At 36.6% G+C, this 15,149-nt stretch overlaps 1 protein-coding gene across 1 annotated transcript; it reads left to right on the plus strand.

Annotated features, from left to right (window-relative positions):
• The first annotated feature begins 769 nt into the window (after positions 1 to 769).
• On the plus strand, positions 770 to 15,121 carry LOC117922908 (pentatricopeptide repeat-containing protein At1g30610, chloroplastic-like). Its single transcript, XM_034841123.1, has 9 exons — positions 770 to 1,814; positions 3,940 to 4,131; positions 6,941 to 7,022; positions 7,464 to 7,655; positions 9,106 to 9,219; positions 12,834 to 12,924; positions 12,997 to 13,154; positions 13,747 to 14,178; positions 14,683 to 15,121. The coding sequence occupies exons 1-9, from the start codon at positions 934 to 936 to the stop codon at positions 15,094 to 15,096; spliced, it is 2,556 nt and encodes an 851-aa protein (XP_034697014.1). The 5' UTR covers positions 770 to 933; the 3' UTR covers positions 15,097 to 15,121.
• Positions 15,122 to 15,149: the final 28 nt, after the last annotated feature.

The following is a 15,149-nucleotide window of genomic DNA, read 5'->3' on the forward strand; positions in this document are numbered from 1 at the left end:
CTCTTTTTTCCTTCGTCCAGGTTTTGTCCTACTGGGTTTTACTGGCAAGGTTTTTAACGAGACAGTCCTAATATACCAAGAAAAGAATATTGTACTCTTTTTTCTTCGCTAGGTTTTTCCTATAGGGTTTTTTACTAACAAGGTTTTAATGAGGCATATTCTTTTAATATGGTGGTCATCCAAGGGGGAGTGTTGTAAATGAAAGGGTAGTGAATGACCACATTGATGGTCATTATGAACTCCATTTACTCATCTTTAAGATGAGTAATGGGAGTTCATATTATGAAGCCTATAAAAGGCTTCTTACCCCCCCCCCCATGTAAAAGCATCTCGAGAAAGAAAGAAAGCTCTTCCTCTCATTCTCTCTCTCTCTCTCTTTCTTTCACTTTCTCAATTCTCTTCTTTGATTCCTTCTTCCATATTATATATCAAAGTAAGATATATTTTATCTCTACTACTTTGATTTGCATTATATTTGTCTTTGTTTTACAACAATAACTTTAATATTTGTATTATTAATTGTTTTATTATTTCTTAATTTTTTAAAATATTTTTATCTTAATTTTTATCCTATAATATTTATTCATTTACTTAGATTTTCGTCTCATTCTTTTTATGTTTTCATAAAATACAATGTTAAAATTTAACAGTCGGTCCACCGAGATAGGCTGTTGAACCGTGAACCGGTTCCTTTTACGGGCCACCCGCCGGTTCGGCTATTTCAAACAACAGAGCAGATAAAAATACAGGGACAGCGAAAAAAAATCTTTGGTCTCCCCAGCCACCACTGATGTGAGTGCTCTTTACGTTCAAAACAGCATATATTATGCTCTTTTCGCTGAGTTACAAGGGATGTTTGGTGAAATCTCAATTTCTTCCGACTCTGTTTTCTATGTATATCGTGCGGTGTGAATCGAACTGGTGGTGACAATCATGGTAAATGCGCAAATGGGTAGTTTTATTTTGCAAGGAATCGGATGTTTCTCTTCGAATTGCAACTGGAATACACCTTCATCACTTGGGTTTTCGGTTTCTTGGAGACCCAGTTTTGGTGTTGCAGTGAATGCGCGAAGAACCAACTGTATTACAGTTAATACTTTGTTGAGAGAAGAGTCTAATGGCAGGTCGGCCGATAACGGGCTTCTAGACAAAGAGCTTGAGTTCAAGCCTTCATTTGGTGAGTATTTGAAGACTATGGAGTCTGTTAGAACTGGCAGGGGGAAGAACCAATCACGGAATTTAAATAGGTCTAAGAGTAGTTCAAGAAGGGGAAAAGGTGTTCTGAGGATGCCATCTTTGGAGAGAGATGAAGAGAATGTGAATTTGGGGGATTTTAAAGGGCATCCATATCAAGAAAAGAAATCCAAATTCGGGAAGCAAGATGAATTATATAAGAATTCTGGTGGTCGAAGTGCCCGGGGCATGGTTCAAGATGAACTGGACTTGGGATGGGAAAATGATGATGAAAATTCCTCTGAAATATTGGAAGGGAAGGGGTCTTCCAAGAGCCAAAGGGATGATAAATTGAAAGGACGTGCCTTTAAGGCAGATAGCGGTGGTCTTGGAAGAAAAGGAATGCGGAAAAGACATGAGATGAATGGGGCTCAAGTCGAGAAAGTAGGTGATGAAAAAATCGGTATTAAAAAGGGAAACTTCAATAAGAGCAGGAAGGGTTTCCTTGAGAAAGGTGGTGATGACATTTTGGAGATAGAAAGGGCTGCCTTCAAAAATTTTGAGGCATTCAATGACATTACAGTCAAGAAACCTGTTTCAAAGATGGAAATGGAAGAACGAATCCAGAAGCTAGCAAAGTTGTAAGTATTCTACGTTTTGATTCAATACTGCACAAATATTGGATAAGTTTTTTTTTTTTTTCTTGCTAAATGAATTGTCTTATATTTGTTGATGAGCAACAATTTATCACAAATTTTATGGTTGGTGTGCCTTTATAAGACAAATTTATTTATGAATATTTCAATCTTCTTGCACATAATTGTATTGCTTAATCTAGGATTTTATACTGGAAGATTTTCTGATATATCAAACTGTTTGGTTGTAATTCTAGTCCTTGCTGTAATAAGATGTAATCCGGTTTGCAAATAAAGAATATAGGGGAGCAGAGGAAGGTTATTATATTGGAGGATGCATTCCATTATATTTTTGCTTATGTAATAATATGTGTGTGTACAAGATGTTATTGGTCATTTGTGCTTATGTGGTATGCTTGTATGCAAGATTTTATCTGCTAGTTGTATTGTTCGCATGTAGAAGTGCCAATTTGTTTTGGCCCATTTAGCCGTATTTTGTTGGTCCTCATTTGAAGGTGCAATTTTGCCACTTGTATCATTCATACAAAATGTTGAGTTACTTGGAGACAGGTCTTGTCAAAGGCATTTTGTACATGGGATATTGCCAGATGAGGGTTGATGTGTTCACTGATTCTGGTCAGTTCTATTACTGATAGGAGGTCTACTATCATTTATTGTACCTCTGTTGGTGGTAAAACCTGTAACAAGCTAAAATGAGAAGCAACATGTAGTGGAAAGGTCAAGTGCAAAAGCTGAGTTTCCCCTAGCCCCCATAGGACAAGGGAAAGAGACAACCCGATTCCTGGCTCCAACTACTTTGTGTGATACGTGCACACATACACACACACGCCAACTTAATGGGCACTTTTGAGTGTGCACTTCTATTATTAAATACATGCAGCAGTGTAATTTGAATCTTTTTCTTCTCATGCACACACACGTGTTTAGGATGAGGATTGATCATCTAGGACACCATGTTCTTTTTATGCTTCTCCATTGCTTTCTATATACTTTTTCCTTTTCTCTCTTACCCTCTTACCTAACCAGTATATTCAAACCATCATATTGCCAGATTCTGACTTGTTTTTACCTAAATTTTTCTGGCATTTATGAGCTTCACAATAACCAGCTTTATGGCATCTGTATCCTAGGTTAGGACCTTTCAAATAGATGTAATATGCTCAATTTGGATTCAAGGTTTCTGCCCACTCCTTAATACATAAAACCTCTGATCAATTAATCAAAAGAATGACATATATAAGTAATAAAAATTGAGCAAATATTTATTTTGGAAAAGAATAAGGACTTTGGAATTGATATTTTTTTTATTTGAATTTGTAGTTGCATGTGCTTGGAGGCAATATTTTTGGATATATCACATATTCCATTGGTTATATTGCCGATATGTGTAAGGAAAAATGCATTGAGGATTTAATATCACAATATATTGCAATATGTCTTATCATTCATACATACATACATACATACATACATACATATATATATCCACTTTTTTGTTTATTGGAGTTTTGAAATTAGTGATATATAGCTCAATCTATTGCCATTTTAATGATTAGACTGGCTTTACAAGCATGCACAATGTTTTTAAAATTATTTGTATCACTACTTCCAGTTTCTTCATAATTTTGTTGCAAAGTAACCTGTTATGTCCAACAGATACTCGTTCTCCCACCTAGCAATTCTGTTGTATTTATTTATTTATTTTCACCATTTGTCTAATCTGCATCCTTCAAAATTCTGTCTTTCTCAGTAGCTACTTGTTATTTCCTCTTTTCATTCTGAAATGAACTATTTGTTTGAGGTGAAACTTGTATTATTCAAGATTAGTGTCACTTGGGTAAGAAATTATTATAAAATTTGAACTAGGATTCTCTCCTGCTGGGACTCCTGTTATATCATCTAAAAATGAGATTTTTTTTGGGCAGAAAATGCATAAGTTGTTTCTTTGATAGTTGATATATTGGATTGAGGAAGATCTGACACATTGTGATCTCTATCTATCTCTATCTGCATTGACACATTGATCTTAAGATTTCACTTTTATTGCACATTGGTTTTAGTTGTAGTTTTCTCAAGGTCTGATTTATGTTAAAGTAGTTTATTTTGATAGGTTGAATGGCGCAGACATTGATATGCCTGAGTGGATGTTCTCTAAGATGATGCAAAGTGCAAAAATAAGATTTACAGATCACTCTATTTTGAGAGTTATCCAGATATTGGGAAAGCTAGGAAATTGGAGGCGGGCACTGCAAGTCCTTGAGTGGCTTCAATTGCGTGAACGCTTCAAATCCCACAAGCTCAGGTATTTTTTTTATCTAGTTTCTGTTTGGTAAGATGAATGTTATATAAAACCACCTTTTCCCCCTGAAATAAGTGATTATGGAAATAAGACTTCAGTTAAAAAAAAGTTTGTTTGACTTATCTTTCTAATGATGATGATGATGTTCTAAGATTGGCTCAACTATAAGCAGTAAAATTATGTCATATTTTATATCATGTACCAGAATATGCTTGAATGCAGCTATCAAATTTGAATGGGATGTGTTACAATCAGAGGATGGATCTCGGATTTGCTAGAGAATAGTATCAGGCCTTGTATTGAGGACATTAAATGCTATTTGTTTAATTTGATGTAGCGGCAATTGCAGTGAGGGTTTTATTGATACGAGGTCACAATGGTAGATGTAGAGAAAATATTGTCGCAGATACTGAGTGTAGTTGATAGGGGTGAAATTAATTATTTCATAGTGCTGGTAGTGGCAGCAGGCAATTTTTGAGGTAGCAATGGCACAGATCAGGTTGTGGTAGTTCTGGAGTTGATAATGGGAGTTAAGCTTGATGGTGGTGCTGGAAGAGAAGATGGTAGGGATGTTGGTGGTTGAGGACTGATGGGGCCACTGATTTTGCCCTTGGTTATGAAAATGTTGTATGGTGTTGAAGTTGTATCAGTGAAAACGGAAGTTTAGTAGTCTTTGAGGTAATGGTGCTAGTAGAGGAGATGGAGAGGACCAACTGGTGATGGCGCCTATGATAGGCGAGGGAGCTAGTGGGAACTGGTGAATGTTTATTCTATAACTTTTCTCATTGTAATTCTTCAATGGGTAAATATTAATAAAACACTTTCTGAAATGCTCCTCTGGGGAAGCCATTGCATCGACTTGTACTTATTTATCAGTTTTTGTGTTATACATGGTTGAGTGGTTGATCAAATTTGAATCCACTTGCTCTCTGCATAAACCGATCAATGGTTAGTCTTTTTGCCAGCACTGTTGTCCAAACAAAACAACCCACCTTTATAGGAGTCTTACAACTCTAAGATCTCCTTCATTGAGAAACCATCAACTGTCCTGCACAATATGTTCTGTAAAAGAATTTAAAAGTTCTTTAGTCAGTATCTGTTGCGAAGTCTTCTCTGTTGAGCACACCCCCACTTGATGGATATTCTATAAAAAGTAGAATACCCCCTTGATCTCCCATCTTGGAAGTCCCTAAAACTCTAGAGAAGCAGCGATCAAGAGAAATCATGTAAGATGGTGAAAACTCTAGAAAAGCATGGAACTTGAAAACTGGTTTATCTACCAACAAGCCAAAAGCGCAGATTGAACATATGTAGATAGAGATTGAGCATTAAAAGGCTGGGATAGCGGCTAAGGGATTTACTTAACATATCAATTCTTACTAGACTTTTGCTCCTCATTGAGAAAATTGATCATTGTAAACAACAGGATGTATATTTCCTGTGTGTTAGAATAGCCTGGTTAGGGAAATAAATTTTTGCTTGTCACAAGGAAAGTCTCTTGGATTTGTTGAAGGAAGCTGGGATGTTAGGATGTTAATCTGCTGATATTCCAGTGGAGATCAATTATGAGTTTGGCTATGAAGGTGCTAATGATCTAGGTTTACTCAAGCTTGGTAGGAAGAGTTTATAGTTTTCCACTAATAGGCCTGTATTGCCTACGTCAGGGGTGTCAAAAGCTGTCTTATGCATTCCTCTGCTGCTTGTCATTTGGAACTGTATATGTTGTCATGTTGAATGAAGTATCTTGGTTATGGAATCCTGTATGTGAAGCATGTTTATATAAGAGTGGAGGCTTTTACGATGTGGATTGGATTGATTTTGTTTATCATAAGAGGACCACATCAGGTATTTTACTTGCATAGGTGGCAATTTGGTAACTTGCCAGAGTAAGAAGAATTAGTTGTACCAAGTTGAGTTCTGAATAGGCTTAAAAACAGGTAAGCCTCTAAGCTAACTTGGTCAAAAAGTCACCTCAGGTGCCTGTAGAGGCTTACCTGTTTTTAAGTTTGTATCATGACAACTAGGCATATTGATATAATTCATACTTTAGCATGACAGTAGCATTAAGCTCATAGAGACAAACTGGCTTCATGAAGGAAAAACTTAAGTTTGAACAAATTTGTACTACTTTTGCAAAGATTGAGAATCAACTTATAGATGTTTTTAATAAAGGGGTTGTTAGTCATATTTTTTTTGGGGTTTTAGACAATTTTGGCATGTGCAATATGCATGCACCAACAGAAGCAAGTGTTGAGAAGAAGTGGACAATTATGTTTGTAATCCTTCTACTTTTCTTATATAGAAAAAAGTGCTCATTATGGTGAGGGCAAATATGGAAGAATGGTAGGCATTTTGTTAGTGCTGTCACTTGTAATCTTGGGCTTGGAGGGTACACCTGAAGGAGTAGAGGATTGAGGAAAGCTGACTCGGGTGGCTGCATTATATATTTGCAGATCATTTTTTCATTCTTTCCTTGCTGTCTACTCACTTGAAAAATTGGCCATCCATTTTCTAACCTTTTTTCCCCTTACTTATTTTTGTTATATGACCCAAGTAATTTCTTGTTAGTACTTGCCTGGAAATTTTAGAGACAAACTGAGTTCTACCAGAAAGCCAATGCTCCCTGCTCATCAAACTGGATAAATATTTTTTCTTGTCTCCCTCCCCTTTTTGTTTTTAAATAGTACTGCTTACTTGAAAACCCTATCTTGTCTTATAACAACTTTAAAAAATCATGGTCATTTTAATATTGTATGTGACTTGATCGTTCAATTATTGATAACTTTTGACTGGATTCTTCTTTATAATCCAGATACATTTACACTGCTGCACTGGATGTACTTGGAAAGGCAAGGCGACCTGTGGAGGCACTCAATGTATTCTATGCAATGCTGGTAATGCACATAAATTTTCATTATGGAGGCATTCTCCTTACTGTTACATTCTCCTAACTGTTAATGTGCACCTTAATGTAAGTAGGGAAAAAAAGAAACCTTGACTAATGCAGTGACTGATAGAACTGGATATTTTGTGCTAAGAATTTTAAGCACCAAAGACGTATGTGCAGAAGTGGAATACTTAAGTGTAAAGTATCATTTTATCTCAAAATTTTAAAGTGTCAATTACTAAGTGGCCTGCATCCAGCCATCCACTGTTGTGCATTTGGAATTGTTTTACCTTTACTCCGTAAAATCTTCTTTAAGTGCTAACCAATTGTGTGTTACCGAATGAATCAAATGGGCAGAACCCCTAATATTGTAATTTTTAGCCTCTAATTTGATTATCAAACAGGTTGTAACTCCTTTTCATTTTTTTCTATTTCTTTTTAACTCCAGCAACAAATGTCCTCGTACCCCGACCTAGTAGCTTATCATTGTATTGCAGTCACTCTTGGACAAGCAGGACATATGAAGGAACTTTTTGATGTGATTGATTGCATGAGATCTCCTCCCAGGAAGAAGTTCAAGACAGGGGCACTTGAAAAGTGGGACCCACGGTTGGAACCAGATATTATTGTTTACAATGCTGTGAGTAATATCTATTTGCAATCCATGGTTGGGAAATAATGGTCTGAAGTCGTAATGCTGATCTTTACCTTTAGAACCTTATACATGACACTTGATCTCGCTATCTTAATATTTTTGTCCCTTCACATTTCCTACATCAGATATCAGCTTGATTAGTCTCTTTTTCATCTAATTCATCACACATTTGTGATGATAGAAAATATATGAATGTTTTACAAGTTGCTAAATCTGTTTGTTATATGAACTGATGTTTTTGGTTAATTACGTAGAAGGCTCTCATTTGGAATTTGTCTGATGGCTTTACATTCACTCCATCCGCATGCATGCTTTTGTGTGTTTTTGTTTTTATTAATTCCATCTTTTTTTTTTTATGGTTCTCTGGTTTCCCCTGATGTGTATATGAAGTCATTAAAAATTTTCTCCACATGGTATTGCATTTGGATGAATTAAGGAGGTGTTTAGGTATTCCTAGAGATAAACTAATTTAAATGCTGCTTGCATAGTGGACGGAATGATGCCATTTTACTTTGTTATATAATTTGAAATGCATTTATTTCTATTATCCACAGGATCATTTTATGGTTTAAGTCAGGGTGAATGATATGCCCTTTTCTGCCACCAATTGAAAACTGGCCTCAATTGATAGAGGTTGTGTCAGGTTGAAAGCTGGTTTCTTGTAGGACTACCCAAGAAGGTTGCTTGCAATCACATAAGGGTGGACTAGGGATCCACTCTTTCAGGGTTTAAGGAGGGGATGAAGAATTAAGGTTATGGTGATGACGAAGCAAAATAAAAGCTATAACAAGAAAGAGAAAATGGAGAAGAAAAAGATAGAAGAAAACACCTTATAGTCTTACTAAGGTCTTCTAGAACTCTCACCTAGAAGAAAAGAACAAAAAGAAAAGAAAAATGTTATAGAAAAAAGAACAGAAAAATCTTATATTCTCACGAAGGCCTTCTAGGTCTCTCACCTAGAGGAGGAATTAATGGAGTTTCACTATAGAAGCATGCAAGGATACAATTTTTTTTCATTAATCTTTGTCTTTGTTTTACATCAATGAACCTTAATTCATAGGCTTTACAAAATTCCAAAGAATTTAAAATTTTACAAGAAAGAAATGCAACTTATATTGTGACTTATTAGGATTTTAATTCTTTACTAAAACTCCAAAACCTTCCAAATGATGGAGCTAAAACATAGAATAGAAATTTTTTAGAGATTGGAAAGTTTAAAAGTTATATGAAGTCATTGGAGTAACTTAGGACTTTATGTGTTCCCTTTTCTTCATTTTATGGGTAAATTTTAAAGAGCTCATCCCATCTCTGTTATAAAACAATCTCAAACCTCAATTATTCTTTGATAAAGTTGATCTTAAGTAGCTTTGATGAACTTTTTTCTGTGTCCATTAATAAATGTGTTGGTACTTATATGTAATGCTTGTGGATATAGGTGCTAAATGCTTGTGTCCGACGGAAGCAATGGGAAGGAGCATTCTGGGTGTTGCAACAATTAAAGCAACAAAGCCAAAAACCTTCTATCACAACATATGGACTTGTCATGGAGGTAAGAGTTGCTGATTGTTGGTATTTTATACTGCCGGTTTTATGGCCTTAAGATAAATGTAGTACTGAATTTTATTTCTTTGTGTTGAATGATATTCAATATTTATTTGTTTTTGTTCTAACGATAATTTTGCTAATTTTGAGATGATTTTATGGATTTTCATTTGATTTCACAACTCAGAAATACAACTATCCTTCTAATATTCAAACTTTGCCCAACTTTACATCCAAGGAAAAGGGTCAGATATGACTGATAGCATCTCTATGTGTGGATTCAATGCATATTTTCAAGTTGGCTATGGGTGATTTCAATAAATAGTTTTGCTGATTTTGGGATGTTTTATGGATTTGTAACTTCATTGCCATTACCTATTGTTATAATGGGAATGAAGAGCTCCATAGGAAGAGTCAGGTGCTATTAGAGGGTTGTGGGAAGATGTAGAGTGTATTGGTGGAGGGCTCTATGCAACTGCTCTAAAGCTGATCAAACTATGGGATACGAAGGAAAGAGGAAGCTTATCTGATGAGGATGTGGGTCTTAAAGGATTGGCTCTATGGATGTATAGCCTCTTAACAGATTTCCAGGAGATGAGCAAGATGAGAAAAATCTATGGCCTTGTGACTTGAGGAGGGGATAGGACACCATTTGGTTTTCTCACAGGATTAGGAATGTCCACAAAAATGGCAATTATTTGAGCAAGCTAAAAGTTTATGGGTTTGGTTAATGTATTCAGTCAAGTATCTCATCTTTCTTTCAGTAGTTGTACTTGAATTTGGGGCTTGGAGGACCACAATTTAAGGGGACTGAACTTCAGGGCTATGAGTTAGAAGGAAAGAGGTAACCTTGGGGGGGCTTTTGGTGAGGAGGACTTTGCTATATATGATCTACAAGGGATAAGACTCCAGGCCCTGATGGTTTTTCCATGAAATTTTGTCATAAAGGTTGAGAGAAAGTTTTGGATTTTTCTGACAGATTTGCATGCTTCAAAGATTTCTACAGAATCTTAAGTGCAATCTTCAAAACATTGATCCTTAAAATGGAGGGTGGAGAACAGTAAGGAACTCTAGGCCTATCTGCTAAGTGTAGGGTTTATCTCTTACAGGCTTAGGAGTGTAGTTGGGGAAGTTCTGCAGTCTAGTTAAATTTATGCTGTTCTAATTGCTAGTGAAATTATTGATTCAAGGCCAAAGAGCTCAAGGTGATTGAATATAGAAAAGGGCTTTGATCACATAAATTGAGACCTCTTGGTGTGATTACTTGATTGGATTTTTTAATTGGTTATCATCTACACATCTTCCAAAGTTCCATAGGATTGAAGCAAGGGGATTGTATCTCCCCTTACCTGTTTGAATTAGCGAGGGAGTCTTTTTCTAGTTGTTTTATTGCTAGAGAGAAATGGCTGGAGCTTTTGTCAGGGTTTTAAGGTATGGAGGAGTGTGGGTTAGGGTTGGAGATCTCTCATTTATTATTCACAGATGACCTTGCATTATTCTAGGAAGCTAATACAGTGCATCTATAGTATATGTACTCTTTCATTCTTTGAAGCAATGACTTTATCCCAAAGGGGAATGTGGAGGATGTAGTGGACATCACTCCATGCTTGAGTGTAGGGAGGTTCACTGTTGGGTATGACTTTTACCTCTAAATCTGTGGGGACTCAATGGTGAAATGCTTTAAGAGAAGTTAGCTTCTTCTAAAAGGCAATCTCTCTCTAAGTGGAAAGGTTTATGCTTATTAGGAGTACCCTTTCAGATTTTTTAATCTACTTTATGCCCTCTTTACAATTTAGGCAATAGGTTAAAGAAGTTTCAGAGAAGGTGGGGGACTCTAGGGACGTCAGAAAACCCACTATTTTGGTCAACCATTTAATCCCTAAAGCAGAAGAGTGGTTTGAAATAAGAAATCCACTTGTTTTTAAATAAAGCTTTCTTAGGCAGGTGGTTACTTTAATAGAAACTGATTCTGGAGGAAAGTCATGGCTGACAAATTTAGTTGGGTTTGGGAGGGAGGAAGGTCTGGAATATATTGTGGAGGTGGACATTGGGGTATGGGGGCGGTGGGGGAGTGGGGTGTTGCAGTTGGGGGCGTTACGTTTGGACTAGATTGTGGAGAATAGATATGGTGAACAAGTCTGGATGTTCTTTGTGGGGAGTGATAGGGCCATGCTCTGCTCAAGGGAGAGTTGGAGGCTATGGGTTTGTGCCTCATGATTTTCATGGCCTGGCTATCATCTTTGTAGCGAATGAGTGAAGGAACAAATTCTGATTTGATGTCTATTGTGAGGAAATTCCTCTTAAGGATATGGCAACAAATAGAGATGCATTAGTAGCTCATTGCTAGTGCTTGGAGGAACAGAGTGGTCATTGGAATCTAAGATTCTTCAGGTGGTCTCATGATTGGGAGTTCTTGGGTATTTATGAGAATAGATGATAAAGAGGACATAGTCAGAGTGGAAGATCTCTAAAAGAGGATTGTTCTCTCTCTCTCTCTCTCTCTCTCTCTCTCTCTCTCTCTCTCTCATTAAATCTTATTATGAGGTACTTTCCTGAAGGGTCAAGATCTCCCAATTGTCAACGATGGTGCTGCAAGAAGCCTAACTTCGACTTCAATACTAGGTCTCAGTTTTCAACCTTAAAGGAGGTAAATCTAGGTTAGAAATGCAATATTAAAGCATAATAAAAAATAAAGAGAGAGAAGAATAATGTGAACTGGACCTTCAAGCATGTTTGATCATTGATTTGAACTTGGTCTTTCTATTCAGATCGTAAATTTGGTCAATCAAGCTTTGAGCTTGAGAGTCAAAATCAATAAGAAAATGGGCAGTCATTTCTTTGATTAGTTTGTTGATATGTTCTTGTAATTGCTGGGTGTTGGATTGTTTTTGTGCTATGAGTTTCTTTATTGCCACAATGGTGGTTTATAATGGTTTTGGTGCTCTCTGGTTTAGTTAGTTAATGGCTATAATGCATCATAATATGATGTGAAAGCCATTGAAGAGCAAGCTCCATGTGCCACAATTGGTAGCAAGTGGTCTTTTACGTTCCATTTTACTTCTAGTCGCTTTTACAAGTTTATTTGATTGCATGACTAGGATTCTATTTGAACTATGTAACTGGTGTTATAGTAGGAAAATTATAAGTAGGGCTTAAGTTCTATTAGGTGAGAATTTCAATTGCTAGCTATTATTTGTAAATGATCAACAGAGAAAACAAAGACAGTTTTCTCTTATTCCTTTGTTTCTATTTGAGTAAAAGCTTCTTTGTATAATTGGTTTTGTTCCTTCTAGTAAGATCCTGGCTTGCATCATAGGGTGTTCCATGGTTTTTTGCCCCATCTGATAACCTTATTAGGGTCATGTTGTGAGATTCATCATGGACATTATGATCTAGATGGATGATATGCCATATTATTCCAGTGCAGCTGGAGAGTTAATTTTGTAAGCTCTTGAAAAAATGCCAAAAAAAAAAAAAAAAAAAAATCAATGAAGAAAAATACGGGACAGGATTGTTTGCCAGATGCTTGTTTGGATTTACCTTGAATTTAAATTTCAATTTCTGAGTAATGACCATGAAATTATAAATGAATTCTATCACTGAAGTTGTTTATTTGAACAGGTGATGTTTGTATGTGGAAAGTACAATTTGGTTCATGAGTTTTTCTGGAAAGTGCAGAAATCTTCTATTCCTAACGCTTTGACATATAAAGGTATTTTAGAGAACTGCGCTTCTTTACTTGTTTCTCAGAACCATTACAACAATGATTTCCTGTTATGTACAGTTCTCGTGAATACCCTATGGAGAGAAGGTAAAACGGACAAGGCTGTTTTGGCTGTTCAAGACATGGAAAAACGAGGCGTAGTGGGTTCTGCTGCTCTTTATTATGATCTTGCTCGTTGTCTGTGCAGTGCAGGAAGGTGCCAAGAAGCATTAATGCAGGTATTTTTGTTTGCTCAGGTTTTTATATATTCATTACCTAGTTGTTCCTTAGCTTCTATTAGGACTTGCACTAGAACTTCAACTGCAGAAGGTGAATATATTTTTGTGTGTGCTTGCACTTGTGTACAGTATGGCTCTCTGGATCATGCACTCACTTAAATCAGACCCACCCAACCTAAGAATATGACAAATGGTCAGTCACTCATTTCAGTTCAGCATTGCTACAGTATTACTGAAATGTGATATTGCCTAGAGACTGCAAAAAGCCTAGAAAAATGGTTTATAATGTACTCTGGTGGCTTTTCTTTGTTGTTATTGGGGATCCATATGGATACAACCCTGAATTTCAACAGGTTAAAAAATAATGTGACAATGATATTAAGGTACATTGCTGCAGTGTTGCACTTTTGTTACTTCTGCTCATACGAGCATTGAGCTGATAATTTTTTGGCAATGATATTGAGGATTTTATGGATGATCTGTAGTCATCATATCTGACTGAGTTTCATGTATTTATGCTTGATTTATTCTCAGTTAGTCATTCTGTGGTCATACAGTTTGATTTTGTTTTACATCCCTTTTTGTTTCACAGATTGAGAAGATATGTAAGGTTGCAAATAAGCCTCTTGTAGTAACATACACTGGTTTAATTCAAGCTTGTCTGGACTCTGGAAACGTTCAAAATGCAGCATTTATATTCAATCAAATGCATGAGTTTTGCTCACCAAATCTGATCACTTGCAACGTAATGCTGAAAGCATACCTGGAACATAGGATGTTTGAAGAAGCGAAAGAACTGTTTGGGAAAATGTTAGGAGATGGGAATCGTATCAGTAGTAAATCAGATTACAATGATAGGGTACTACCAGATATTTACACATTCAATACTATGATAGATGCATGCAATGCAGAGAAGAGGTGGGATGATCTTGAGTATGTGTATGAATGGATGCTACACCATGGGTTCCACTTCAATGCTAAACGACATCTACGGATAATACTGGATGCTTCCAGGGCTGGAAAGGTATTCTCCTATTTCTAAACATCACATTTGGTTAGTGCGTTGGATATTCTGCAGAAATATTCCATTTTTGTTCGACCATTTGAACGAACAATTCCTTCTCCTCGAATCATTCAATTGCTGAAACTGGGGCTATTGCTTCAATAACCATGAAAAACTGAAATAATGTTCTAATGTTAAATCTTAAACCCAGCAAAAGTAGGCTGCTTGAAAGTTCTAGTAAATACAAAACAGTTGTGAAAGTGGAATCACCAGTGCTTGGAAATTTGAGTCGTTTTTATGCCATTAGAACTTACTGAAAATCTTTTTAGATGCTTTGTTAGATTTGCCTGTGTGCTTAATATTTGAAACGTGGGTGGTCACTACTCACTCCCAGTTCCCAGCCCACCCTACACCCCTTCTGCTAAAAACTGGGGAAACGAAAACTGCTGATAGATATAATAGTCTCATTTCTCTTCTTGAAAGCTTTTCATGGTGATCCACTAACAAGAGATGCATACTTCTCAGGAAGAGCTGCTGGAAACAACTTGGAAGCGCTTGGCTGGGGAGGGCCGGGTTCCACCTCCTCTTATCAAAGAAAGGTTTTGCATGAAACTGGAGAAAGGCGACTGTGCAGCTGCTGTATCCAGCATCACGGGTCATCACATGAAGGAGCTGCAGGAGCCATTCTCCAAGAGGGCATGGATGAATTTATTTACGGAAAATGCTGGTCGGTTTCAAACGGAGAGTCTTGTGGAGTTGATGCATGAGGCTAGTGTCCTTATTGCCAGAGCTGACATGCCAAACCTGGTATTACAGAATCTATTAGCATCTTGTAAAGAATTCTTGAGGACTCATATGACAGTATCTTCAGTATCTTCTGAGAGTAGCCGAACAGAAACTGCCACGGCCATTCAATCTGAAGTGGCCTTGAAATCTTAATGACAATTTTGTTTCATTTTCCTCTTTGTATTGGCTATTACGTAGAATCAATT

The sequence above is a fragment of the Vitis riparia genome, chromosome 10 (assembly GCF_004353265.1).
Source record: "Vitis riparia cultivar Riparia Gloire de Montpellier isolate 1030 chromosome 10, EGFV_Vit.rip_1.0, whole genome shotgun sequence".
Taxonomy (NCBI): Eukaryota; Viridiplantae; Streptophyta; class Magnoliopsida; order Vitales; family Vitaceae; genus Vitis; species Vitis riparia.

Excerpts from the sequence above, each read along its gene's own strand:
- LOC117922908 (XM_034841123.1), top strand. The coding sequence starts at position 934 with ATGGTAAATGCGCAAATGGGTAGTTTTATTTTGCAAGGAATCGGATGT. Across the intron at positions 7,656-9,105 it reads ATATTATTGTTTACAATGCT|GTGCTAAATGCTTGTGTCCG; the intron begins GTGAGTAATATC and ends TTGTGGATATAG. Across the intron at positions 14,179-14,682 it reads ATGCTTCCAGGGCTGGAAAG|GAAGAGCTGCTGGAAACAAC; the intron begins GTATTCTCCTAT and ends CATACTTCTCAG.